We start from the raw sequence: 25,682 nt of genomic DNA, 5'->3' as shown, positions 1-25,682 counted from the left end.
CTACAGACACTTTACTGGCGGGCTTTGTACAGCGGTTTTTTATCCTTGTTTGCCTTTTTAACTTAAATAAAGTAACCTAAATGGTACTGCACCATCCGGAGCTTGTTTATTTTGTTCCCCTAATCTAACCTGGAGGACCTTGAGGACCCTATTCGCCTAGCGTGGGGGATTCCGGTCGAGAGGGATCAGAGCCCAGCAGTTACCATCTCCCTGACCTGGAGGGTCATAAAAGCATTATTGGTCTCTTTGTCGTAAGGCAGTTGAGACCCACCATATCTGGTGAGTTTACACCTAATCCTTTTTGAAGTCACCTGTATAATTGGATTTCCTGGACCATTGGAGGATCCAGCACCAAGCACTTGCACTTTTTTTGGCACTCTTTTGGATTATTTGTCACTGAGTCACCTATGAACTATTTTGGATTTCACTTGGCACATTATCTATATTGCGATATATTTATGCATTTTTTCACTGTGCATTTTTTATGAACTATTTTGGACTCCACTTGGCACATTATTCACATTGTCATTTATTTATTCAATTTTTCACTGTATATATTTTTTAAGGGTATAGAATTTAGATATTTATGATATTAGCTTTTTTAATTGTAACTTTATCCCCACCTGTCCCTGCTCATACCAGCAAGCGCTATATTATCCCATCTAGTTTGGGATTTCTCACACACTGTTTTTCAATGGTAACCATTTTTTACTTTTCAGGTACCAATGTAATGTTTTATTTTTACTGTTCTATCTGTCCAGTTTGCCTTGCAGGTACACCTATCAGCTGCCACACTGATTTATATATATTCTGACACAAACAGCGTCAGCATATATGGAAATCTATGAGCGGTGCTAAAGGAGGTGCCTAAAGGAGGTGCTTTCACCACCGCAGTTAAAAAAAAAAAAAAAACAGGCATACGTGGCTTTTATCATGTATGCCCATCATTAGAGAAATGGGTGGATGTTTTGGGCGGCTAATGGTGGGTATACTACACATTTTCTGGCGGAGATTTCTTCATTCAGATCGATCAATGGCTGCATAAAAAAAAAATAAAACCTACAATATATGCCAAACAAGGACCAGCAATGTACTGGTACGTTGCTGGACTTTGAGTGGTTATACCAGGATGATGTCTGCAGATTTAGGTATCATCTTGGTATCGTTTCTTACAACCAGCGATCGGCTTACATGTAAAAGCGATCCTAGTGGATAATTAGCCACTAGACTGCTTTTACAAGCAGTGGGAGGGGAGCCCCCCAACCGTCTTCCGCGGTTTTTCTCGGGCTCCCCTGTCCCACTGGGTAACCAGAGAGTGCAGCCGGTGGTTCAATTATCTAACCATAGAGCTGATTGGAGACAAGAATGGCTCCAATCATCTCTATGGCCTAAGATACCGGAAGCTGCGAGCATTTCATGACTTTGGTTTCGCCAGAAATAAACAGCGCCATTGGGAAATTGGGAAAGCATCTTATCACACCAATCTTGGTGTGGTCAGATGCTTTAAGGGCAGAGGAGAGATCTAGAGTCCATTTTTTTTTAAAAAAAGAGTACCTGTCACTACAGATTGCTATCATAGGGGATATTTAAATTCACTGTGATAACAATAAAAATGATAAAAAAAAAAAAACAAGAGAAAGGGAAGGTGTCAAAATAACATAAGAGCAAAATAAATAATAATAAAAAAAAATTCAAGCACTCCTGTCCCCCTGTGCTTGCGCGCAAAGGCGCACGCAAGCGTCGGTCTAGTGTCATATGTAAACAGCCATTGCAGCATGCATGTGAGTTATCACCACGAATGCCAGGTCGAGGGCAGTAATTCTTGCAGTAGACTTCCTCTGTAAGTCCAAAGTGGTAACCTGTAAAGACTTGTAAAGGCTTTTAAAAATGTAAGTAGTTTGTTGCCACTGCACTGGCGTGTGAAATTTTAAAATATGTCATGTTTGGTATCTATGTACTCGGCATAAGATCATCTTTTAAATTTTACCAAACAATTAGGAATTATATAGTGTATTTGTGCATTAAATTTAAAAATAATTGTTTTTTTTTTGCAGAAATTGCGTTTGGAAAATCTGTGCGCAAATACCGTGTGACAAAAAAAATTGCAACATCCACCATTTTGTTCTGTAGGGTCTCTGCTTTAAAAAATATATAATTGTTTGAGGCTTCAAAGTAATTTTCTAGTAAAAAAAAATTTCATGTAAACAAAAAGTCACAGAAAAGGCTTGGTCTTCAAGTGGTTAGAAGAGTGGGTGATGTGTGGCTAAGATTGAGCATAAAATGCCGGACAGTTCAAACATCCCCCAAATTACCCCTTTTTGGAAAGTAGACACCCAAAGCTATTTGCTGAGAGGCATGTTGAGTCCATGGAGTATTTTATATTTTGCCCTAAGTTTCGGGAAAATTACAATTTGTTTTTTTTTTTGTTTGTCTTTTTTTTTTAAACAAAGTTGTCACTAAATGATATATTGCTCACACATGCCATGCGTACATGTGAAATGACACCCCAAAATACATTCTGCTGCTTCTCCTGAGTATATATATGAGATACCCCATGTGTGAGACTTTTTGGCAGTCTAGCCGCGTACAGGACCCCGAAAACCAATAATCACCACATTGTTGATTTCACTCCTCACTATCTATTACAGTTTTGGAGGCCATGAAATGCCAAGATAGCACAACCCCCCCCCCCCCCCCAAATGACCCCTTTTCGAAAAGTAGACACCCCAGGGTATTTGCTAAGATGCATGGTGAGCATTTTGCAGCTCTCATTTATTTTGGTAAATTAAGAAAATAAAGGAAAATGCTTTTTTTTTTCTCTTTTTTCCAATTTCAAAACTTTGTGACAAAAAGTGAGATCTGCAAAAAAACTCAACATACCTCTCTGCAAATAGCTTAGTATGTCTTCTTTCCGAAAAGGAGTAATTTGGGGGGGGGGTTGTGCTTTCTTGCCATTTCATGGCCTCTAAAACTAGGATAGGTAGTGAGGAGTGAAATCAACAATTTACGCCCTTGGAAAGCCTGAAGCCGGTGATTGGTTTTCGGGGTCCTGTACGCGGCTAGACTACCAAAAAGTCTCGCACATGGGGTATCCCCATACTCAGGAGAAGCAGCAGAATGTATTTTGGGGTTTCATTTTACATATAACCATGGCATGTGTGAGCAAAATATCACTTTGTGTAAAAAAAAAAAAAAAATTAAAATAATAATTTTCCCGAAACTTGTGGCAAAATATAAAATATTCCATGGACTCATCATGCTTCTCAGCAAATAGCTTGGAGTGTCTGCTTTGCCAAATGGGGTCATTTGGGGGGGGGGGGGGGTTTGTGCTATCTTAAAATTTCAGGGCCTCCAAAATCGTGATAGGTAGTGAGAAAGTGCAATAATCAATTTATGCCCATTGAAATTCTGATGGTGGTGATTGGTTTTCAGGGTCCCGTACACAGCTAGGCTCCCAAAAAGTCTCACACATGTGGTATCCCTGTACTCAGGAGAAGCAGCAGAATATATTTTGGGGTGTAATTACACATATACCCATGGCATGCGTGAGCAATATATCATTTCAATGACAACTTTGTTTAAAAAAATATATATATATATTTTTATTTTTGTCATTTTTCAAACACCTGTGACAAAAAAATTAAATTTTCAATGGGCTCAACATGCCTCTCAGGACATTCCTTAGGATGCCTACTTTCCAAAAAGTGGTAATTGGGGGGGGGGGGGGGGGGGAGGGTTGTACTGCCCTGCCATTTTAGCACTTCAAGAAATGAGATAGGCAGTCAGAAATTAAAAGCCCCATAAATTCCAGTATTTACACCATAGTTTGTAGACGCTATAACTTTTGTGCGAACCAATAAAAATATGGTTATTGAGATTTTTTTTGCCAAAGACATGTAGCTACATACATTTTGGCCTAAATATATGACAAAAATTGAGTACCGTATATTGGATATTTTTTAAAAGACAAAGTAGAAAATGTAATTTTTTTCTCAAAATTTTCGCTTTTTTTTATTAATATCGCAAACAATAAAAAGTGCAGAGGTGATTAAATACCACCAAAAGAAAGCTCTTTTTGTGGGAAAAAAAGACATAAATTTAGTTTGGGTACAGCATTGCATGACCGCGCAATTGTCACTTAGATTGACGCAGTGCCAAGTTGAAAAAAGTGGCCTGGTCATTAAGAGGGCAAATCCTTCCGGTCCAGAAGTGGTTAAGAGGCGTTTTTCAGCTGTAAAAAGGCTACAACTCTGATAAAAGCTTAAAAACCCTGAAAAACACCAAAAAACTTGGCTATTCGGCGTTTATCAACGTTTTTGGGCCATAAGATTTTGTGGGAATATAGTTTTGCTAAAAAACACTATTGCACAAAAGCTGAAAAACTCCTTCTACAGCTACAGCTTTCTGACGTTTTGATAACATACAGTGTGCATGAAACCTTAAGGACAATTGTATTGTTTTCCCCCATTTTCCTTGATTTTCTGTATCCTAACATCGGGTTTCTATTCCCTCAGTTTCGCTTTCCCTCCCACCCTGGTACTTTCCGCTCTCTAGGTCAGATGAGAGAATAGAAACTGAAAGCATGGAATGGGAGGGCTTACAGCTGCATATTTATACCAGCAGATGAGAAACAGAAGCAGAAGACGCCTTGTGAACAGAGCGAGAGGCAAGACAGGAAGAACACAGATCGTCATTGCAAAGGAGTTGAAGGAATACCAAAAAAAAGGTAATCCAGAAATTGTCTGGGCACAGAAAGGCGACCGGCAGGCCTAATCCCAGCTAAACTCATATGTGTGCTGTTACTGGTTTAAATGGCTCTGATGTTTGTGTACATTTCTAAACCGACAGAATCATGACTCAGGAAGAATAATACTTTGGAATGGCTTGATAGGGCCTTGTTTTTTTGAAGCATGTAAAATAACAGATTTAAACAGTGTTAAACATCAAGCAGTTAGATATAGGCCTGATCTGGAACCTGACAGTTGGAGGATTAAAATGAGAGTCTGGAATCAGATGTTTCACAACAGACAACACAGACAGTTCACATTTTAGATCCTTTCGTAAAGGAGAATAGAACTGATTAGTGGGATTATTCAAAGCTGATGATGTCACTGCAAGCTAGAAGGAAAAGATATACAGTATGGACGTTCTGCGTTGTTACTGTGGGCTGCACTAGGAAGGTATGATCAGGAAAATTTTTTTTTCAAAAGAGGGTGTGGCTTGTGTGGTTGATCAAGTATTGGCTCCAATGGAACAACAATTCTCCTGCTCTCGGGTGATGTGTAATGAAGGATAAGTATTTTTATATATGGTCTTGGTATGCACCGCTCAAAGTCTTGCTGCCCCTTCTGGACCAAGGGTATCCAAAGTACGCTAAAAGACAACAACAAAAGAAGGGCGCACTGACCTTGTGCATTACCACTAAAAAAGGTTTATTAAGCCCAGCCATACAGTTGCTGACACCATGACGTCATCCAGTACAGGGGTTCCCTGGATACTTTGGAGACAACCGGTTCCATTGTGGTTTAATGTGTTTTATCATCACTCGTTTGTGAGTATAATGTGTTTTTTTTGGATCTTAATAAACCTTTTTTAGTGGTAATGCACAAGGTCGGTGCGCCCTTCTTTTGTTGTTGTCTTTTATTGGCTCCAATGGATAAGGGTATAAGTTATGAACCAGAATTGCAGTTCCACATGGAGACATTCTTAAAGGGACACTAATTTATGTTTACAAACCACAGAATTTTAGATTTGATTCACAAAAGGAATACCGTATATGCTGGCGTATAAGATGACTTTTTAACCTTAAAACATCCCCTAAAAATCGGAGGGGTCGTCTTATAGGCGGAGTATAAAATGTGAACCTTAGAGAACTCCAGGTTTAGGACTACCAAGCTGGCCCAAAATGAATGTTCCCGCTGGATGTGCGGTAATACTGTATGTACTGTAGCTTCGGCTACATACAGTATACTGCGCTGAGTCAATCACGGCCCATTCTATTAAAGAGGTTGTAAACCTCAGAAATTAAAAAAAAAAAAATGAACACCTGAAAGACAAACACATAATGAGCTAGTATGCATCGCATATTAGCTCATTATGAAATACTTACCATAGAACGAAGCCCCTGCAGCGCCGCCCGCTCACCTGTCTCATGGGTGACATGTTCGGTCACCCTTCTTCCGGGTTTGCAGCATCCAGCCATCTGATTGGCTGGAGCCGCGATGATGTCACTCCTGCTCATGCGCGTGGGAGCCGATGATCGTGGCACGGGGCTCTGAAGGAACAGCACGAGCGGCCGTTCCTTCAGAGCGCATGCGCTAGTGATGTCACTGGCTGCATGCAAAGTAAATATCTCCTACACGGTGCATGTTTAGGAGATATTTACAGTATCTATAGGTACATCTTATCATATGCTTACCTATAGGTACAAGTTGCAGAGGAGGGTTTACTTCCTCTTTAATGAATACAAAGCCTGCTCAGAATGGCGGAGTCAGGGAGACGGGCTGATAATGTTACAACCTCTGACTCAGCTAATCCGAGCTGGCTTTGTATTTATTAATAGAATACATCGCTCGCCGTGATTGGCTCGGTACATACAGTATTACCGCACATCCAGCGGGCTGACAGATTTAGGGACGTTCGTTTTGGGCCAGCTTGGTAGTCCTAAACCTGGAGTCCTCTTCCTCTTAAGGTTTACATTTTATACTCCTGTCTGATTAGTGGGTGTAAATGGCTGCTAGACAAGACCCCCATTATGGAGTAGGGGGGCAGTCTTATACAGCGAGTATAGCCCAAAACCTACGTTTTAACTTGAAAATTAGGGGTCGGCTTATATGCCCAGTCGTCTTATATGCCGGCATATACGGTACATTTTTTATCACAATCAGTAAAACGGTAAATCCTGATTGGGGGTTCAAAGCAAACATTGATTGATGTGAAAATTAAATTCCTTTAGACGATCATACTCTTTGAGTTAATATTACAAATAAATGTTTATCTGAATTTCAACATCATCTGACTTTCTGATTTTGCTTACTTTTCCATATGTACGGCACTGTATTTCATAAATAGATTTGTGAATTCTGCCTTTAGTAGCCATCTGTATGTCCAGGAATAGAATTTTTACTTTTGTTTTGAAATAAGTGAAAACGAAATCTGTTTTTCAGGTGGGTTAGACCTGACCCATAAGCCGCCCATAGATGGATTGAATCTTGGCCAGTTCAATACATCTGTTTGTATTGAAGATTATCCATAGCGGCTATCAGTAATCATTGTGCTCTGCTGGCAGAGAAGGAAAGGGGTCCTGCGTGGCTCCAAAACGTTGAATTTGTTAATGTACTGTGACCAATGAATAAGCTTTGGATTCATTTGGAGATTCCTTGGTGTGCTGGTGACATATCTTCAGCTTTTTACTGAGGGAGAGAAGCAGTAGATTATGTAGTACTGCAGAAAGCAGATCCTGTGCATGCAATGGGGAAATATTGATGCCCCCTATGTCCATAAATCTTTACAAGTTATACACCGCAGCAGAGTGTTGTAAGATATTACCCATTAACAAAGTAGATGTTTGGATTTGGGGTGATAACATTTATTGGCTAACTAAACAGACTGTATTTCAAGCTTTAAAGGTACATGTTATTACCTTCACCCCTCAGCAGGGGATGCGGGCTCACCTAAGGTTCAGAGCCTAAGTACCAGCTGGTATTCGCCAGAGCTCCTGATGGTGGACATGGGTATCACTGCGTGCTGGCACCAGGTCACAGCCCTCAGGATCGCCCCACTATGGGCTAGGTGGAAACAATGAGGCTATGATGTGGAGACTGGAGACTACAGCGTAGTCAGGATCAAGCAAAGGATTGAGGCAGGAGGCTGGCAGAAGAGTGGTCTATTTCCAGGCAAAGGGTCAAGGCAGGTATAAAGCAAGAGAATAATAGGGGTCCACGCAGGGGTTGATGCGAGCAGCAGGCAAGACAGAAGTCAGGAACAATCAAGGTCAGCAACAGTCAGGCAATCGCACAGGTACGTATTATAGCTGTTTGACAAGGGGTAACTGGTGAGAAGATGCAGCATCAGGCCCTTTCAGGGCTGCTGCTTAAATGCCCCTCTGAACCAGACAACATGTCCAGCATTGTTTCAGGAAATATTGGAAGTCCTGGCAAGGTCCTGCGAGCACCACTGGAAATACTGGCAATAATTTGGTGAATGTCCTTGCAGGGATTCTTGAAGTCCTGTCAGAGTTTTAGAGGTCCTGTCAGAAGTCCCTGTGGTACTGTAACAGCTTTTTGGGTGCTTTATGCGGGCATGTTTACAATACATGTTTCTTACTATTGTTCATATTGCCTGAAGAAAAAGCCAACGTGCCTTGAAAGTTTGCACAACAATCTATTTAGGTAATAAAGTATCACCTTAAGTTCAAGCTATACACAGAAACAATGTCTTTCGAACACATGCCCTTATTGAAAAATCAAGAAAAGACTGGTAGTTTAAATCCTAAATATCGATGTATAGGACAATTAACCTGTTGTCAGAGGCGTTTTATATGTTTTTTTTTTGCACACGTTTAAAAAATCATTTTAGGCTTGAAGATTAGTTAAAACCCCCAAACATTATATATTTTCTAAGCCAGACACACCGGAGAAAAAAATGGACCTGTCTCCAGCCCATCAGGGTATCTGAGTACCTATCTGCAGCCCAATAGAGTACCTGAGTACCTGTCTTCTGCCCATTAAAGTTTTCGAGTACCTGTCTCCAGCCCATCAGAGTACCCAAATACCTCTCTGCAGCCCATCATAGTGCCCGAGTACCTCTCTGTAGCCCATCAGAGTACCCGAGTACCTGTCTCCAGCCCAGAGTACCTGTCTTCAGCCCAGAGTGCCCGAGTACCTATCTGCAGCCCATCAGATTACCTGAGAACTTGTCTCCAGCCCATCAAAATACCCAAGTATCTCTCTGAAGCTCATCAGAGTACCCGAGTACCTTTCTGAAGCCGATCAGTGTACCTGAGTACCTGTCTGCAGCCCATCAGAGTACCTGAGTACCTATCTGCAGCCCATACCTCCTAGATTATGTGTTGGGGTGTTTGCTTTCCAAAATGGGGTCATTTTGTGGGGGTTTCCATTGTCCTGGTGTTCCAGGGCCTTCAAAAGTGTGATAGGTTTAATGAAATTATATGTGTAATTTATGCTCCTAGAACACCTGACGGTGCTCCTTGCATGTTGGGCCTCTGTATTTGGCTATGCTGTGACAAAGTCCCACATATGTGGTATCGCCATACTCAGGAGGAGTAGTAGAATGTATTTTTGGGTGTCATTTTTATATATAAATGCTATGTGTTAGAAATATATTATAAATTGAGAACTTTGTGAAAAAAAAAAAATAAATAATTTTCTTTCCACATTTTCCAAAAACTTCTGGAAAAAATGGCATGTTCAAAAGACTCATTATGCCTCATAGAATATACGTTGGGGTGTTTGCTTTCCAAAATGGGGTCATTTTGTGGGTAATTCCGTTGTCCTGGTATTCCAGGGCCTTCAAAAGTGTGATAGGTCGTTAGGAAATTATATGTGTAATTTATGCTCCTAGAACACCTGACGGTGCTCCTTGAATGTTGGGCCTCTGTATGTGGCCAGGCTGTGTAAAAGTCTCACACATGTGGTATTGCCATACTCAGGAGGAGTAGCAGAATGTTTTTTGGGGTGTAATTGCAAGTATGCATATACTGTGTGTGAGAAATAACTTGATATTATGACAATTTTGTCATAATATCAAACAAATAATAAAAAATTATTTCTTCATTTTCCCAAGAATTGTGGGAAAAAATTACAACTTCAAAAAACTCACCATGCCACTTACTAAATACCCTGGAATGTCTACTTTCCAAAAAGGGGCCATTTGGGTCAAGAAATGAGATGGTGTGATTAGATGTGATCAATTTTCAATGATTCGCACCATAGCTTGTTGACTCTATAACTTTCACACAGACTAAAAAATAACCACTAATTTGGGTTATTTTTACCAAAGATATGTAGTAGTATAAATTTTGCCCCAAATTTATGAAAAAAAATTACTTATTTGCAAAATTTTATAATAGAAACTAAAACAAAATGTTTTTTTTTTTCAAAATTTTCGCTCTTTTTTCACTTATATCGCAAAAAATAAAAAACCCAGTGGTGATTAAATACTACCAAAAGAAAGCTCTGTTTGTGTGAAATGCTCTGTATGGAAGTGGTTAAGGACACCATGCTGTTTTGAATGGCTAATACTGGTGTGCATTTGTGTGTCGCTACTGTTTACTTTTACTGATGAAATTTCTTTTTGATGAAATTCAATAAACTTTACTGTTAAAAAAAATTAAATATATAACTCTCACCCCAGCATGTGTGCGATATGTAACATGTGTATCGCAAGCAACATTTTTGAATGCATGCCCCCCTGCCAGATGCGTTAACGTTCATGTGTATGTGGCGGCAGGCTGGGCTAAAAATTTTATTGGGGGTTGTTTAGGCTAATTTTACTTTAAAGATGAACTCCAGTGTTTCCTCCACTCTTGCACAGTGGTACAGGCCCTTCTGTACTGAAACTGTTTACTTATTTCACTGCACACTGTAATGCAGGCCATACAAGTGTCGAATACTGAACAGATTTTCTTTCGAAAATCAGAAATTTTTTGCGCTTTGTGATCCGATGGTGCCACCATTAATTTCAACCAACCAAGCCTTCAATTTTACCTCATGTTGCTACAGAGAAGAATTTTTGTGGTCGGGAATTTTATTTTCTTTCCGGGAATTTTCTTTTCAGAAATGTTTCTTTTCTTGTGCTCATGCCAATTTCTTTTTTTACTATATTTATCACCCGATTCTCCTATCATTGTTAGAAAATTGTTCCGATGGTGGCACCATTAATTTTCGAAATTTGGCCAACCAAGCCTTCAATTTTACCTCATGTTGCTACAGAGAAGAATTTTTGTGGCTACGAATTTTTTTTCTTTCCAGGAATTTACTTTTCTTTCTGGGAATTTTCTTTTCTTGTGCTCATGCGCATTTTGATTAGAAAATTGTTTGTTTTTCAAAAAATCTCCAACATGCCCGATTACTCATATTCGATGGCTACACAAAAATCGGCCATTGCTGCGGCACACTAATGGTGCGAAATTAGAACGAAAATTAGTTCAAAATCGGTCCCATGTATGGCCGGCCTAAACTGCACAGTGTACATTAGAATCTGCAGTATGCTAGATAAAGCCTGTCTCATTTCTAGGCTGAAGGACATCCAGCATCATCTAGCACTTTACTCTCCAGGCTTACTGTTCCTGACCCACCAATCATTCATTGGATTGCAGTTCTTTCATTGCAGCTGAGAATTACATGTGGGTGTGTTACTACATCTTCCTATTTTCAGGAAGCGATGTACAGTTCAGCAATTTGCTGGCCTCTCCCTCTGGACATGATATGCCTGCAATACATACAGAAGCATGAAGACCTAGTGATAATGCCATTGTGTCTAAAATAAATCAGATAATGAAAACATTTTTATTCATTATTTTTTTAGCATGTTATTGAAGGGAGTCCAGGGAAGCAAAATATATGCATAATGTATAAAATTCCATTTTAATTATATTTACTTTTTGCATTCACACATTTAAAGGAGTTGTAAAGTCTCAAGGTTTTTCACCTTAATGCATTCTCTGCATTAAGGTGAAAAACCTTCGGTGCTGCAGTTGTCCCCCAGATCCCTCTTATTCTTACCTGAACCTGATTGTTCCAGTGACCAGCACAAGCCAAGCAGCTCCATTGGCTTGGCATTGGCATTGGCTCCCGCTGCTGTCAAGCAAATTAACCACTTTAAGACCGGAAGGATTTCCCCATTTCCTGACCAGGCACTATTTCGCGATTCTGCGTTACTTTAACGGACCATAGCGCAGTCGTGCGATGCTGTACCCAAACAATATTTACGTCCTTTTTTTCCCACAAATAGAGCTTTCTTTTCGTGGTATTTGATCACCTCTGCGTTTTTTATTTTTTGCGCTATGAACAAAAATAGAGCGACAATTTTGAAAAAAAAAAACAATATTTTTCACATTCTGCTATTCTGACATTCCCCCCAACAAAATTTAAAAATCAAAAATTTTTAACATTTTAGGCCAATTTGTTTTCTGCTACATATTTTTGGTAAAAAAAATTGCAATAAGCTTATTTTGATTGGTTTACGCAAATCGCGTCTACTAACTACGGGAAAGATTTATGTAATTTTTATTTTTTTTTACTAGTAATGGCGGCGTTCTGCAATTTTTTTTTTTGCAGGACTGCGACATTGCGGCGGACAGATCGGACCTTTAACTGACATTTTTGACACTTTTGGGGGTACCAGTGACATTACTACAGTAATCAGTGCTAAAAATATGCACTGTTACTGTAATAATGCCATTGGCAGGGAAGGGGGTTAACCCTGTGGGTGATCAAGGGGTTAAATGTGAGCCTAGGGGAGTGATTCTATCTGGGGGGGGGGGGGGGGGTATCTTCTGAAATGACCATAGAGACATGTGATCCTATATAGCAGGATCACATGGGCTCTATGATCATCCCAGGGAGAAGGACGGTGTAACGTGAGAATTACCTACCCCGTGAGAAAAACCTACCTACGTCACTTCCTGCCAGGAACAGCTGAACAGCGCAGCAGTGGGCATGCTCACAGCCCCGGAGACCTAATGGAAGAGCTGAGGATCAGACTAGTGTGCATGCGCACTAGTCTGAATTGATCTCGGTGTCCGTGAAAAAAACCTACCGACGCGGCGGTGACATAAAACAGCTGTGCTGCACTATGAGTCATCTCCGCTCCTGTCCCTGTCGCTTCCCTGATCTTGGCTAGTAAATATAAAAGAGGCTGGCGGCTCCGTGATTTATCTTTTCATGCAGCCGCCGCCGCTTTTATATTTATTAGCCGAGATCAGGGAAGTGACCGGGACAGGAGCGGAGATGACATATAGTGCAGCACAGCTGTTTTAATGTAACTGCTCGCGTTACACACACTGCCGTAAACCGGAAGTGACGAGGGTAGGTTTTTCTCACGGGTAGGTAATTCTCACAGAACAACGGTCGGCTGTGTTTACAACAGCCGACTGTCCTTCTCTCTCAGCGAGGAGCGATCGCAGGTGTCAAGAACTTTTACAATCACTTTAAGATTGAATAAATGGAGATGTTTAGTATGTGCTACTATTTAAACTATATTTATCATATTGTATAATTAATAATATTTCAAAAACTGTGGGTAGCTTTCTTCTGATTACATATGAAACAATATAATACAAGAATTCTTACAAAGAAATTTCATATTGTATACAAATCGCATGGTGTGTGTTTTAGCATTATTTTTTGTCTACTTTATTAATCCATCTGAGGGCTGCTTACAAAGTTTAAACTTTAATATATTTGGCACCTGTGTCAGCATTTAGTATTTTGCTACTGATATAACCAAATGGTATTTGTATCTGTGGGGATAACTTGTTCTTTCCAAATTACAGCCATGCTTATCTTGCTTCGTTGCCATGTTGTCTATAACTTGTAGACGTCCATTCTGCATATCAGTTTATGTCTCTTAACATTTATTTTTTACAGGTATTTCCAAGACCTTTCTATGGATCCCCGACGAAGGCCTTGGGAGGAACCTCAGGCTAATTATAATCAACATCATGAAAGAAGTAAGACTTATACGCAAGTCAAAATAGTTCATATTCATGTCGCACACCTTCCTGGCTATAGGCACATCTGTTATGTGTGCTTCAGCGATCACCAGCTGGACACTGGATCTATCACAGATAAACATACATGTTCGCCAGCACACCATGGATCTTGCAAAGCAGTCCAAAAAAAATTTTCATTGCAAAGGATCACATCACATCAGGGTAAGTGCAGCGTTTCGGAGCCACGCAGGACCCCTTCATCAGGCATGTGACCATCACATGCCTGATGAAGGGGTGATGCACAGCTCTGAAACGTTGCACTTATCCGGATGTGATGTGATCCTTTGCAATAAAACTTTTTTTTTTGGATTGCTTTGCAAGATCCATGGTGTGTTGGCGAACATGTATGTTTATACGCAAGTCAGACCTTAGCATCTATTTACCTAATTGTGGAGCTTTTTTACAGAGCTATTATGCTCCTTTCACACGATCGGACCGAACAGGTCCGTCTGTCCATTTTTCAGGCCGATCTGATCAGGCAACTCATTCTCCTCTATGGAGAGGCGGATGTCAGCGGAGATGTGTCTGCTGACACCTGTCTGTCATCCGATCGAACAAGATCCGCTTAAAACAGACGGATGGCGATACGTTCACCATCCGTTCAGCGGGTCGGATCGGATGAAAACGGACATGCTGTCCGTTTTCATCTGATCTCCCAATAGAGGAGAGCGGGACTCTGACAGGTCTGTCTCTGCACAGTGAGCAGAGATGGACCTGTCACCCGCCTGCTCAGCGGGGATCAACGGAGCGATCCCCACTGAGATAGCAGAGTTCGCAGAGTGGATCCACCCCATGTGAAAGGGGCCTTAATCCCATAAAAAATGTATTATATTGAAGCCTACAATTTCTTAGATGTAATGGCTGCATTAGACTTCTTTTTTAGGTTTCATTGTCTTTTTTTTAATCTGTTTTACGGTTGAGGCCAATCATTTCAAGAGGTTGTTAACCTCAGAAAAAAAAAAGAAAAACCTGAAAGACAAAGGCATAATGAGCTAGTATGCATCACATACTAGCTCATTATGAAATACTTACCTAAAAACAAAGCCCTGCAGTGCCGCCTGCTCCCCGCTGAGGCGGCCGACATGTGCGGCCGTCCTTCTTCCTGGTTCGCGTCCTCTGGCCATCTGATTGGCCGGAGACACGATGACATCACTCCCGAGCATGTGCGTGGGAGCCCCTGTTCATGGCACAGGGCTCTAAAAGAACGGCACAGATGGGCGTTCCTTCAGGGCGCATGCACCGATGACGTCATCGGCTGCATGCAATGTAAATATCTCCTAAACGGTGCAAGTTTAGGAGATATTTACAGTACCTAGAGGTAAGCCTTATAATAGGCTTTACCTATAGGCAAAAGTCATGAAGGCGGGTTTTCAACCTCTTTAACGCTGATAGGGGTGCTTACAAATAGTCAGCTTTACATAAAACCTTTTACCTTTGCATAAATCCTATATCCCAAAAAAATAATAAAAATTGTTGCTGTAACTGCTTAAAAAAGTGTTAACAGCAGCTTGACTAATTTGTTAGTCCATTGAAATATTCTGGGTTGTAACCTTACCCCAGATTGACAATGCTGCCCAAAGGGGTCTCTGTTGCTTCTCCAACCTTAACCACACCAAGCCTATTTCTGACACTTCTTATTAACTAGTTAATCAGTATGTTTTGCTAGAAAATTACTTAGAACCCCCAAACATTATATATATATTTATTTTTTTTAGCAAAGACTCTGGAAAATAAAATGCAATTGCAATATTTTTTGTCACGTGGTATTTGCGCAGCAGTCTTCCAAAACGCCTTTTTTTGGGAAAAAATTACATTTCACTGCATTTAAAAAAAAACTAAACAGTGAAGTTAGCCCATTTGTTTTGTATATTGGGAAAGATGATGTCACGCCGATTAAATAGATACCCAACATGTTACGGTTTAAAATTGCGCACACCCACGGAATGGCGACAAACTACGGTCTCACGGCGATGGGGGCGGTTAAAAATTTTTTTTTCCTATTTATTTTATTTTATTTTTTTCATTTTATCACAGGTTTTTAAAAAAAAAAAAAAGAAAAAAAAATGGGATCACTTTTATTGCTGTCACAAGCATTTTAAACCTCCCTTGTGACAGCAGTAGGCAGTGACAGGTACTCTTTATGGAGGGATCGGGGGTCTAAAAGACCCTAGACCCTTCCACTGCACTTCCATGTATTCGAAATGCCAAAAACTGCATTTTTGAATACAGTCACTTTTTAAATTCAGCGCCTTTAGCAGCCTAGTAACCTGGACGTGACGTCATGGACGCCGCCTTCGTGTTACATCATCGGAGACCCGTTCAAAGCCGAATCCGGTTTGATCGGGACTCATACCAGTCGGCGGCCCCCCGGCTGGTTACTCGGGTCTCCTGGTGGGATGGGAGACCCGGGCAGAGCCACAGAAGGCGGCAGGAGGGGGGGTGTCCCTTCCCGCTCGCTGGGGTAACGATTGAGCGGCTCCTGAGCGTATCGGTCATACCTGCTTGAAAGCCAACAGCCGGCTCTAAAAAATGGTACCGGGATCATGCCTCTAGCTGCAGGCATCACCCCGGTACAACCACTTATTGCAGGTGACGTAGGGCTACGTCGATTTGCAGTAAGTGGTTAAAGTAGTACTAAAGGCTGGGACTTTTTTTTTTTTTTTTTTGAAAAATTCATTTTAAATATAATGCACAATATTGGTAAACTTTTACTTTAAATGTAATTGTAATACCTTTTATTACCTCCAGTCTATCAGCCTCCAGCTTTTCTGGGTTCAAATGTTTATCTTCCCTGCACAGAGCCCTTAGGCCCCTTTAAACACATGCGGACCGTTCAGATCCCCATCAGTTTTTCAGGCGGATCTGAACTGATGCCCCATGCATCTCTATGGGCCAGCGGATGTCAGTGGAGACATCTCCGGACGGATGGAAACCCTATTTTCCATTCGTCTGGCCGATTCCCCCATAGAGGACAGCGGGGATCTGGCACCTCCGTCTCCGCACACAGAGCGGAGACAGAGCTGTCATCCGCCTGCTCAGTGGGAATCGGTGGATGGATCTCCTGCTGAGCAGAAAACGGAACGGACAGGTGTGAAAGGGGCCTTAAAGTGGTTGTAAACATTTTAAACAACAAAGATGTCATACTTGCCTGCTATGTGTAAATAGTTTTGCACAGAGCAGCCCTGATTCTCCTCCTCTGGGGACCCCCACCGGCGCCTGTGGCTCCTCCTGCCTTTAGACTGCCCCTATAACAAGCTGCAAAGTATAGTATAGAGTGCCCCTATAGCAAGCTGCAAAGTATAGTATAGAGTGTCCCTATAGCAAGGTAAAAAAAACTTGTGCCTTTAGATTAGAATCACTCACTTCTTTCACCTGCCTAGGACTACATGTCCCATGAGGCATTGCTCCTCACACATTCACATTTACAAGCTCTCAGGCATTTACTGAAATGTATGGAACGGTGTACTGATCTGTATGTGTGCTGCACTGTGTATACTGACGTGTGAACGGTGTACTGAGCTGTATGTGTGCTGCACTGTGTTTCCTGATATGTAAACAAATAATGCATGACTGTGGTATTGCCGACGCTGCGGCTGCTCCTTGCCCCATACAACCCAAACCTACCAACAGACTCCCCTTTTACTTGTCTAAAGAAAGAAGGACACTACAATCATTTGTTTTGGGTTTAAAAGGCCATAGCAGCCAACTTTATTAGAACTAACTAGTAAAACACTAGCTAGCAAAGAATTACCATTATTCAACAAAAACAATCCAATACCAAAATTTAAAAGCGAAAGACCATTTAGGATCTTGGAAGGCAACTTGACTTCCCCCCTGGCTGTATCCCTGACCCCAATAGACCTCCAGGCCCTCAGCCGCCACTGCACCAGCTCAAGGACTATGAACCATTGGGATCCCTTGATACCGCCTACTGACGTTGCCAGGGGTAGGTCCACCCATACCTAAGATGGGCCCTACCCCTCCATATTCCCTTTCCAAGTAGTCACAGCCCTCCAAGACCCTAAAACCCCAGCCACTGCCATGACAAAGAAAAACACACGAACCGTGCCCCAGCTAAAACCTAGATGAACAGCAAAGTCCGACACAAATTGACATTCACAGCATGCGTGCAACATTCATCATACAACAAACGCAGCCAAAAAATATTACAAATTCCCTCATCAGTAAAAAGTAAGTTAAGTTTGTTTATTATTTTTTTTTTTTTTTTTTTTTGCTATGTTTCCTAAACCTGTTTGTTCGATAAAAAATTTTTTTTTTTTTTTTTTTAGTCTCTTTTTTTTTTTTTTTTTTTAACTGAGTATAACCATATCCCTTTTTTTTTTTTTTTTGCACACTCCGAAATGACAAAGGGATGGGCGGGCGGGAGAAGTTCTCCTATTGCTGTCTGGTCTCCAACTGACCGGACCCCTGGTCCCACCCTAAACTAGCCCCTGCTAACCCCACCTTGCCCCACCCTGCCCCACCTTCCCAAAAACCAATCACCTGCTTTAATTCTTCCTTAAAAAAGTTAACCCCCACTGGGTAGCAACCTTCCCTGCAAACCCCAGTCATGTCCAGCCTTCCGCTTACTGCTGTGCATCCATCTCCAGGCTTCCCCCCTTGACTGTGGTATTGCCGACGCTGCGGCTGCTCCTTGCCCCATACAACCCAAACCTACCAACAGACTCCTCTTTTACTTGTCTAAATAAAGAAGGACACTACAATCATTTGTTTTGGGTTTAAAAGGCCATAGCAGCCAACTTTATTAGAACTAACTAGTAAAACACTAGCTAGCAAAGAATTACCATTATTCAACAAAAACAATCCAATACCAAAATTTAAAAGCGAATGACCATTTAGGATCTTGGAAGGCAACTTGACTTCCCCCCTGGCTGTATCCCTGACCCCAATAGACCTCCAGGCCCTCAGCCGCCACTGCACCAGCTCAAGGACTATGAACCATTGGGATCCCTTGATACCGCCTACTGACGTTGCCAGGGGTAGGTCCACCCATACCTAAGATGGGCCCTACCCCTCCATATTCCCTTTCCAAGTAGTCACAGCCCTCCAAGACCCTAAAACCCCAGCCACAGCACACGGGCATGACCCCTTATGGCCGTGTAGCCCTCCAAACCCACAGCGCCCTCTGAATACCTTCCTGCAGACCTAAAGTCCACAGGTCGATGCCCACCGCGTTCAAATGAACCCCGTCACCCCTAAGATAAAGGGCCGGGTCCTGCTCCAGCTCAAGATGCCGGACCGCCAGTCCCCCGTTACGCACAACAAACTTGGCCACCGCCTTATTCACCTTAATCCTGGCTTTGTTCAGGCTAGTCACCGAACGAGCCAGGCGCCAAGAAGTGCGGGAGACAATGTCCGACCACACCACCACAGTCCGCGGAAAAAGCGTCCGCAGCCTCAGGAAGTCCAGTTTGACATCCCTAATCAGCTCCCTGGAGGAACGGAGGCCCAGATCATTGCCGCCCGCATGCAACAAAAGTATGTCGGGCGGCCGCTCAAGACGGGCGCAACGATGGACTTCAGGGAGGACACGGGACCACAGCATGCCTGAGACCCCAATCCATCTAACCTTTACCTCCTCCCTGCTGAAACCCAATTGGCGCCCCTCTGGCCTAACCGCTGCCCTCCGAGCACCCCAGACCACATAAGAATGTCCTAATATCCAGACCAAGACTTCCGTGGCTCCTGTAAAACATAAGGAGGGGTACATACCAACATACGTCCTGAGTACACACACAAAAACCCACAGAGAAAAACAAAGAAAAAACACCAGCATACACGTAACGAACATTCACTAAATGACCTCCCCTGGGCCCCGACCAGAACAGAACAGATCCCCTCTGCCGCATCACAACAGATGCGGACGGACATACGAGCGAAATCGCCTGGACTCCCAACGCCCAATTTTCCGAAGGGCCTGATCCCCAAGGCCCCACCGAGCCGCTTCCGTGGCGGCTCCAATGCGGAAAGAGTGAGAGGAGAAATCCGTCCCCTGAAAACCGGCTGCCCCCAAGCACTTCCGGAGGACAGCCGTAAATTGAAACGTGAGAGGGCCGTGCCATCAGCCCGTAAAAACAGAGGACCCTGTTGAGCGGAGCGCACCTGTAACCAATGCCGCACCGCAGCCACGGGGCAAAGCGAGGACCCAGGAACCACCCCTAGCTCAACACAAGCCCCTCGGCCCAGCTGGTCCGTTTTTGACCTTTTTATCCGGATTAGAAGCTTGTCCGGATGCAAGCAAACATCCCCCAACTGCAATCCCCCATTCCCCCGCCTGGAAATACTCACCAATTCGCTAATCCGAAAAGCTCCAAAGAACGCCAAGATAAACGCCGTCCTGAAGAGTTCCACCTCCTGGCCCGCAGAACACACTCCCGGCAAGCAGTCCACCAACCGGGACAACACATCAAAGGAAATCGGGCGCCTGGAATCAATCGAACGAGTACCCCTCGCATAACCCTTCAAGGCCTTTTGAACAAGGAAATGTTTGGTTACATCAGCAACCCCCCACAACTGAAAGTAGAAGGCTAAGGCCGCCATTTTGCGGCGTAACGTAGAAATAGACACACGCTGTTCAAAATTCAGGCTCACAAAATATAAGAGCAGGAACAACCGTTCCCGATCACCAGAAAGACCCCCCACCTCACTCACCATCTGATGCCACGTCGCCCACACCCGTTCGTAGGCCGTCCAAGTGGAAGGACAAACCGACGCCCGAACCAATTCCATTACTGCGGCGAGACGATGTTCCACAGCTCCCCGGGACACATCAGGCCTTGCTGATCCGCATCCGGTGCCAACCTCCGAAACCTGTCCCACTGGAAGCGAGAAAGAGCATCAGCCACCGAATTGTCAACACCCGGAACATGCACAGCATAGAAAAAAGAATTCAGGAGCAAACATTTGAGCACCAGGTGGCGAAGCAACCTAATAACCGGTGGAGAAGAAGCAGTAATGCTGTTGATGGACTGAACTACCCCCAGGTTATCGCAATGAAAACGGACCCTCTTATTTGTGAAATCCTGACCCCATAACTCTACGGCCAACACAATGGGAAATAATTCCAACAGAACCAAGTTACGAATGAAGCCAGAATTCCGCCAGGAGGCCGGCCAGTCCCCCGCACACCATTGCCCCTGGAAATAGGCCGCAAAACCCCCCGAGCCTGCCGCGTCAGTAAACAGCTCCAGGTCAAAGTTCGACACCGGAGCTTCCAACCAAACCGAACGGCCGTTAAAGGAGCTCAAGAACAAATCCCAAACCCGCAAGTCATCCCGATGCTCTTTAGATAGGCGAATGTAATGATGCGGCGCCCTGACTCCCGCCGTGGCAGCCGCCAACCTCCTGCAAAACACCCGCCCCATGGGCATGATGCGGCAGGCAAAATTCAATTTTCCCAGCAGAGACTGCAGGGCACGCAGCTGAATTTTTCGCGTGTCCAAGGACCCTGCAATAACTCTGCGTAGGTCCATTAGCTTGTCAACCGGAAGCCTGCATTCCATTGCCATCGTATCAATGACAATGCCCAGAAATCGCAGTTCCGTGCACGGCCCCTCAGTCTTGTCAGGGGCTAATGGGACTCCAAAATAATCAAACAGCTGTTGGACCGTAGCCAAGAGCGTCGCACACATCACCTCCCCCGGAGGACCTATCACCAGAAAATCGTCTAAATAATGAATTATGGAAGACAACCCAGAAACATCCCTAACAACCCATTCCAAAAAAGAACTGAATGTTTCAAACAGCGAACAAGAAATGGCGCAGCCCATAGGCAAACATTGGTCAACGAAAATTCCACCCTGCCATTCACAACCCAAAAGATGCAGGCTGTCCGCGTGCACCGGCAACAACCTAAACGCAGCTTCAATGTCAGTTTTCGCCATAAGGGCCCCCCGCCCAAAACGACGCACCCAGGCCACCGCTTTATCGAACGAAACGTATGAAACCGAGCATAAGTCGTCCGCTATAGCGTCATTCACCGAACCCCCCGGGGGGTAAGACAGGTGGTGAATGAGTCGAAACTTATTAGGGTCCTTTTTTGGAACCACACCCAGAGGAGAGAGTACCAGATTCGGCAAAGGCGGAGATGAGAAAGGGCCCGCCATTCTGCCCAACCTCACTTCCTTCAGGAGCTTCGCCGAGACCACCGACGAATGCGCCCTAGCGGAACTCAAATTGCCCCCGGGAGGAGGAACCACCGACAAAGAACAAGGAATGCGAAAGCCTTGCGAAAACCCCCCCAGCAAAAGAGCGGCAGCTTCCCGATCAGGGTACCTACTTAGGAACCTGGCCAACCTTTCCACTTTCACCGGCGTCCGCCCTCTTACCAGCGTCGGCATGTTTTGCTCCCCCATGCTTAAAGCATCGTGCCGACGAGTGATTTCCGCCGCAGTTGGAACACTCGTGCTTGAAGCGACAGGAGGTTCCAAACTTGCAAGTGGCCTCGTTAAACTGCCAACATAAGCCTTTACGTTTTGCGGCCGGAGAAGGCGAGGAAGCCGCCCCCCCGACCCCACCCTGAAAGGGGTGACCGGTAGATCTAGCCTGGGTCATGAGGCGCATCCAAAGACTGATGTCCTTATGATCCCAGCGCAAAGATGGTCTGACGGCCTTGCGTTGACGAAAATGTTCGTCGTATCGCAACCAGGCCGTACCACCGTAGACCCGATAAGCTTCCCCAATGGAATCCAAATAACAAAATAGGGGGGAACACTGATCAGAATGTTTTTCCCCTATTACACTGGCCAGAATTGTGAAAGCCTGCAACCAGTTGGTAAATGAGCGCGGAATCAAACGATATCGGCGCTTTTCTTCCTCCTCCTTTTTAGATTCATCAGGCTTGACCCTGTCCAAGTTGAATTTTTCCAACGGTAGCAGAGAAAAAATCTCAACGTACTCACCCCGCCAAATTTTTTCCCTCACTTCCGTTTTCAAATGAGCACCCAGAGGTCCCTCGAAGCAGACATAAACTTCGCACTTCGCAGAATCCGCCATGCGCACAATCTCCTTGTCCCCATCTGCTGAACCCGACCCTTTTGTCACCGGCGTCACCCCAGGAGAAGACGACGGCACCCCAGAACTTACCTCCACTGCATCAGCCAACCCACCTGTGACCTGGACCGAAGGAGCTGGTACCGGCGTCACCGAACTCACCTCTTTTGATCCAGTGGATTCCGCCAGCGGCCGTGAAACAGAAGAACATCCCGCTGCCGACCCCACTGATTCTGTAACCCCCCCTGTTGCAGCAGCCCACGCATGTATCGGCGCCCCCGCGGGTGCAGCCGCTAAAGCCGGCTCGCACCTGGACAACAAATCCTTAAACCCGGACAAAAGAGTATGCAGCAAAGACACTCCCCCTATGCCGTCCGGGACTGCCTGTGCACCCGGACCCCCTGAAACATGCGTCCCCCCACCACTACCTAGGACCCCCGCGCCAATAACAGGCGAAGAGGGCCCCCTTGCTGGGAGAGAAGACGAACTAAGCAGTGCAGACAGCGTAGAGGGAGCCTGGACAGCAGGCAGAGCAGACACACCAGAGGAAAATACCACAGAAGACCCGACAGGAGGAGAGGCAGGTACAGAAGGAGCAGAAAACAGAAGGGAAGGAGAGGCAAAGGACACTGACTTACCTGGCTGACCCGGTGAAAGCCTCCGCTCAGCCGTCCGTCCGTGTCCCGAATGAGGAGCCGACCCGACATCCAGAGCATCCTCTTCATCCGATGCCGACAGTTCCCCTTCAGAGCGCTCTTCCACCTCCGCCGAGTGGGACACCTGGCCAGTCCCTGAAGAGCCACCGCTGCAGCTGGACAGGCTGAAGATGCCATCGCTGGGAGCTGCCACTCTGCAGGGAACAGAGCGGCCTCCGTAGGTCTGGCGCTGGGCGGTGACGTCACTGCCCTGCGACGCTGTAGCACTTGTCCTCAGCAGGCTTCCATCCGAAGGTCGCATGCCCGTGACGTCATAGACGGGCGCCTCCGGCCGAGCACCGCCACTCATTCCCGCCTCCTCTTCTTCCCGCCGAACGCCCCGCCGCAATGGGACAGCGGCGGGCGCCGAGATCCGGTCCGGAACCACCGATGGGACGCAGGGGACCCTCCTGGAGCCTCGACTTCTTCCACGAGAGGCCGCGGCCGTACCCGGAAGTAGGCCCGCACCCGGACCCCGCACTTCACTCCCACGCCGGACCGCGCCGCCACCGGAGGGACCCGGGGAGCCAGTCGGATGTTCCAGAGCTGCAGGTGAGGGGGCAATGGAGCTGGAGGGGGCTGCGCTCACTTTGCCAGGGCCCCGTCTGTGTCGAGGATTCCTCCCGACCCCCGCTGTACCTGTAGGAGGCTTCCCACTGACAGCCGAGGTCGAAGGGTCCCTAGGGGGGCTCCCTAAGCGACGGCGGACCCTAGGGGTCGTTTCTGGGCTGAGGAGCTCAGGAGGCCTTGACCTCCTAGGCCGTGATAAAGTTGGGGCAGGCGAAGCTGGTACCTGCCCCGACCCCTGTAGTAAGCCATCCATATTGGCCTGAAGCCATTGCGGACCATTCGCCATGGCCGCACTGCGTAACTGGGCCAGCATAGAGTCCAAATCTGCCATACCGATAGACAAGGGGGGGGTACAGAAGTTCTCCTATTGCTGTCTGGTCTCCAACTGACCGGACCCCTGGTCCCACCCTAAACTAGCCCCTGCTAACCCCACCTTGCCCCACCCTGCCCCACCTTCCCAAAAACCAATCACCTGCTTTAATTCTTCCTTAAAAAAGTTAACCCCCACTGGGTAGCAACCTTCCCTGCAAACCCCAGTCATGTCCAGCCTTCCGCTTACTGCTGTGCATCCATCTCCAGGCTTCCCCCCTTTCTGTATGCAGGCCAACTATTTGGGTGACTAACTAATTATGAAACTAGTTGACAACAATTTTCATAATCGATTATAACTATGTCGATAAGTTGTTTCAGCCCTAATAGCTTAGTGTAGAAAACACCCCCAGTCTACTTACTGTACACAGCATAATGATGAGTGTCCATCACTATACTCTCTCCACCTGTTAGTATGTTTCCTGTGAGCATTGCTGTAATACAGTCAACAATGCTGTGTATAGGATTACAGTAATCTGATGTTAGAAATGTGGCTTGTGCCACTAGATGCTTTTAAAATACCTGTAATTAATTTATTTTTGAATCTGTAATTTTATGAATTTGTTTTGTTAGGACTGCCTGTAGTTCTCTTTTAACCTCTTGCCAACCACTCTATAGCTGAACGACAGCTACAGCGTAGTCGCACATTTCCAGGAGGGCGTATATTGATGTCCTCCCACAACCCTGCCTCCCTGAAGGCCCCCGGGGAGCGCATCGGGAGCTCTCTGTGATCGCTGATAAGAAAAATTACTTATTTACAATATTTTATAACCGAAACTAAGAAACTTTTTTTTTTTTCTAAATTTTCATTCTTTTTTTTGTTTGTTTAGCTGTATCTGTCTCAAAAATTGCTACAAATGTCATATGAGTATAGTGTTGCATGAGCACGCAATTGTCATGGCCTGGGCAGGAAGGGGGTGAAAGTACCCAGTAAGCAAGTGGTTAAAGTGTAAGGTTTTATTCACACCTAAGCGATTTGAATCGTGGGCGCAAGAGCCACGATTCTGCCCACGATTCCAAATCGCGGAAAAACACAGGACGTGTTTGCGATGCCATTACTTCTCATTGCTGTGATTGTCGCAGAAAATCGTAACGCATGACGCTGTCACCCAAAAGAAGCTGCTTCTTTTTTAACGACAAGCTTCGCACGTGATTGCAAAGGAATTTTGCTGTGATAATCACCTATGTGTGAATGGAAACCAACCCTCACATTGACATATTTTGCAGTTTCAAGTGATAATTTTGATTCTTTTCAACCTAGTTTTTAAAAATCAGCTATCTAACATGCCTAATTGGAAAAA

At 44.7% G+C, this 25,682-nt stretch overlaps 2 protein-coding genes across 2 annotated transcripts in view; one reads left to right on the top strand and one right to left on the bottom strand.

The window, feature by feature from the left end:
- The first annotated feature begins 4,655 nt into the window (after nt 1–4,655).
- ZNFX1 (zinc finger NFX1-type containing 1) overlaps nt 4,656–25,682 on the top strand; it is a 67,006-nt gene continuing 45,979 nt past the window's right edge. Inside the window, exons 1-2 of the mRNA XM_082271433.1 lie at nt 4,656–4,726; nt 13,611–13,693. Of these exons, the coding sequence (XP_082127559.1) occupies nt 13,630–13,693 (64 nt within the window). The 5' untranslated portion in view covers nt 4,656–4,726; nt 13,611–13,629. The remainder of the gene's footprint in view (nt 4,727–13,610; nt 13,694–25,682) is intronic.
- Nucleotides 20,485–21,336, bottom strand: LOC309566882 (uncharacterized protein; the record flags this gene model as incomplete). Its single annotated transcript, XM_082272228.1, has 1 exon — nt 20,485–21,336. Exon 1 carries the CDS (start codon nt 21,262–21,264, stop codon nt 20,485–20,487), a length of 780 nt encoding a protein of 259 aa, XP_082128354.1. The 5' UTR covers nt 21,265–21,336.

The sequence above is a fragment of the Pelophylax lessonae genome, assembly GCF_965119305.1.
Source record: "Pelophylax lessonae genome assembly, chromosome: 11".
Lineage (NCBI taxonomy): Eukaryota > Metazoa > Chordata > Amphibia > Anura > Ranidae > Pelophylax > Pelophylax lessonae.
Note: the sequence above shows the minus strand (reverse complement) of the source record. Positions and strands in the feature narration are given on the sequence as shown.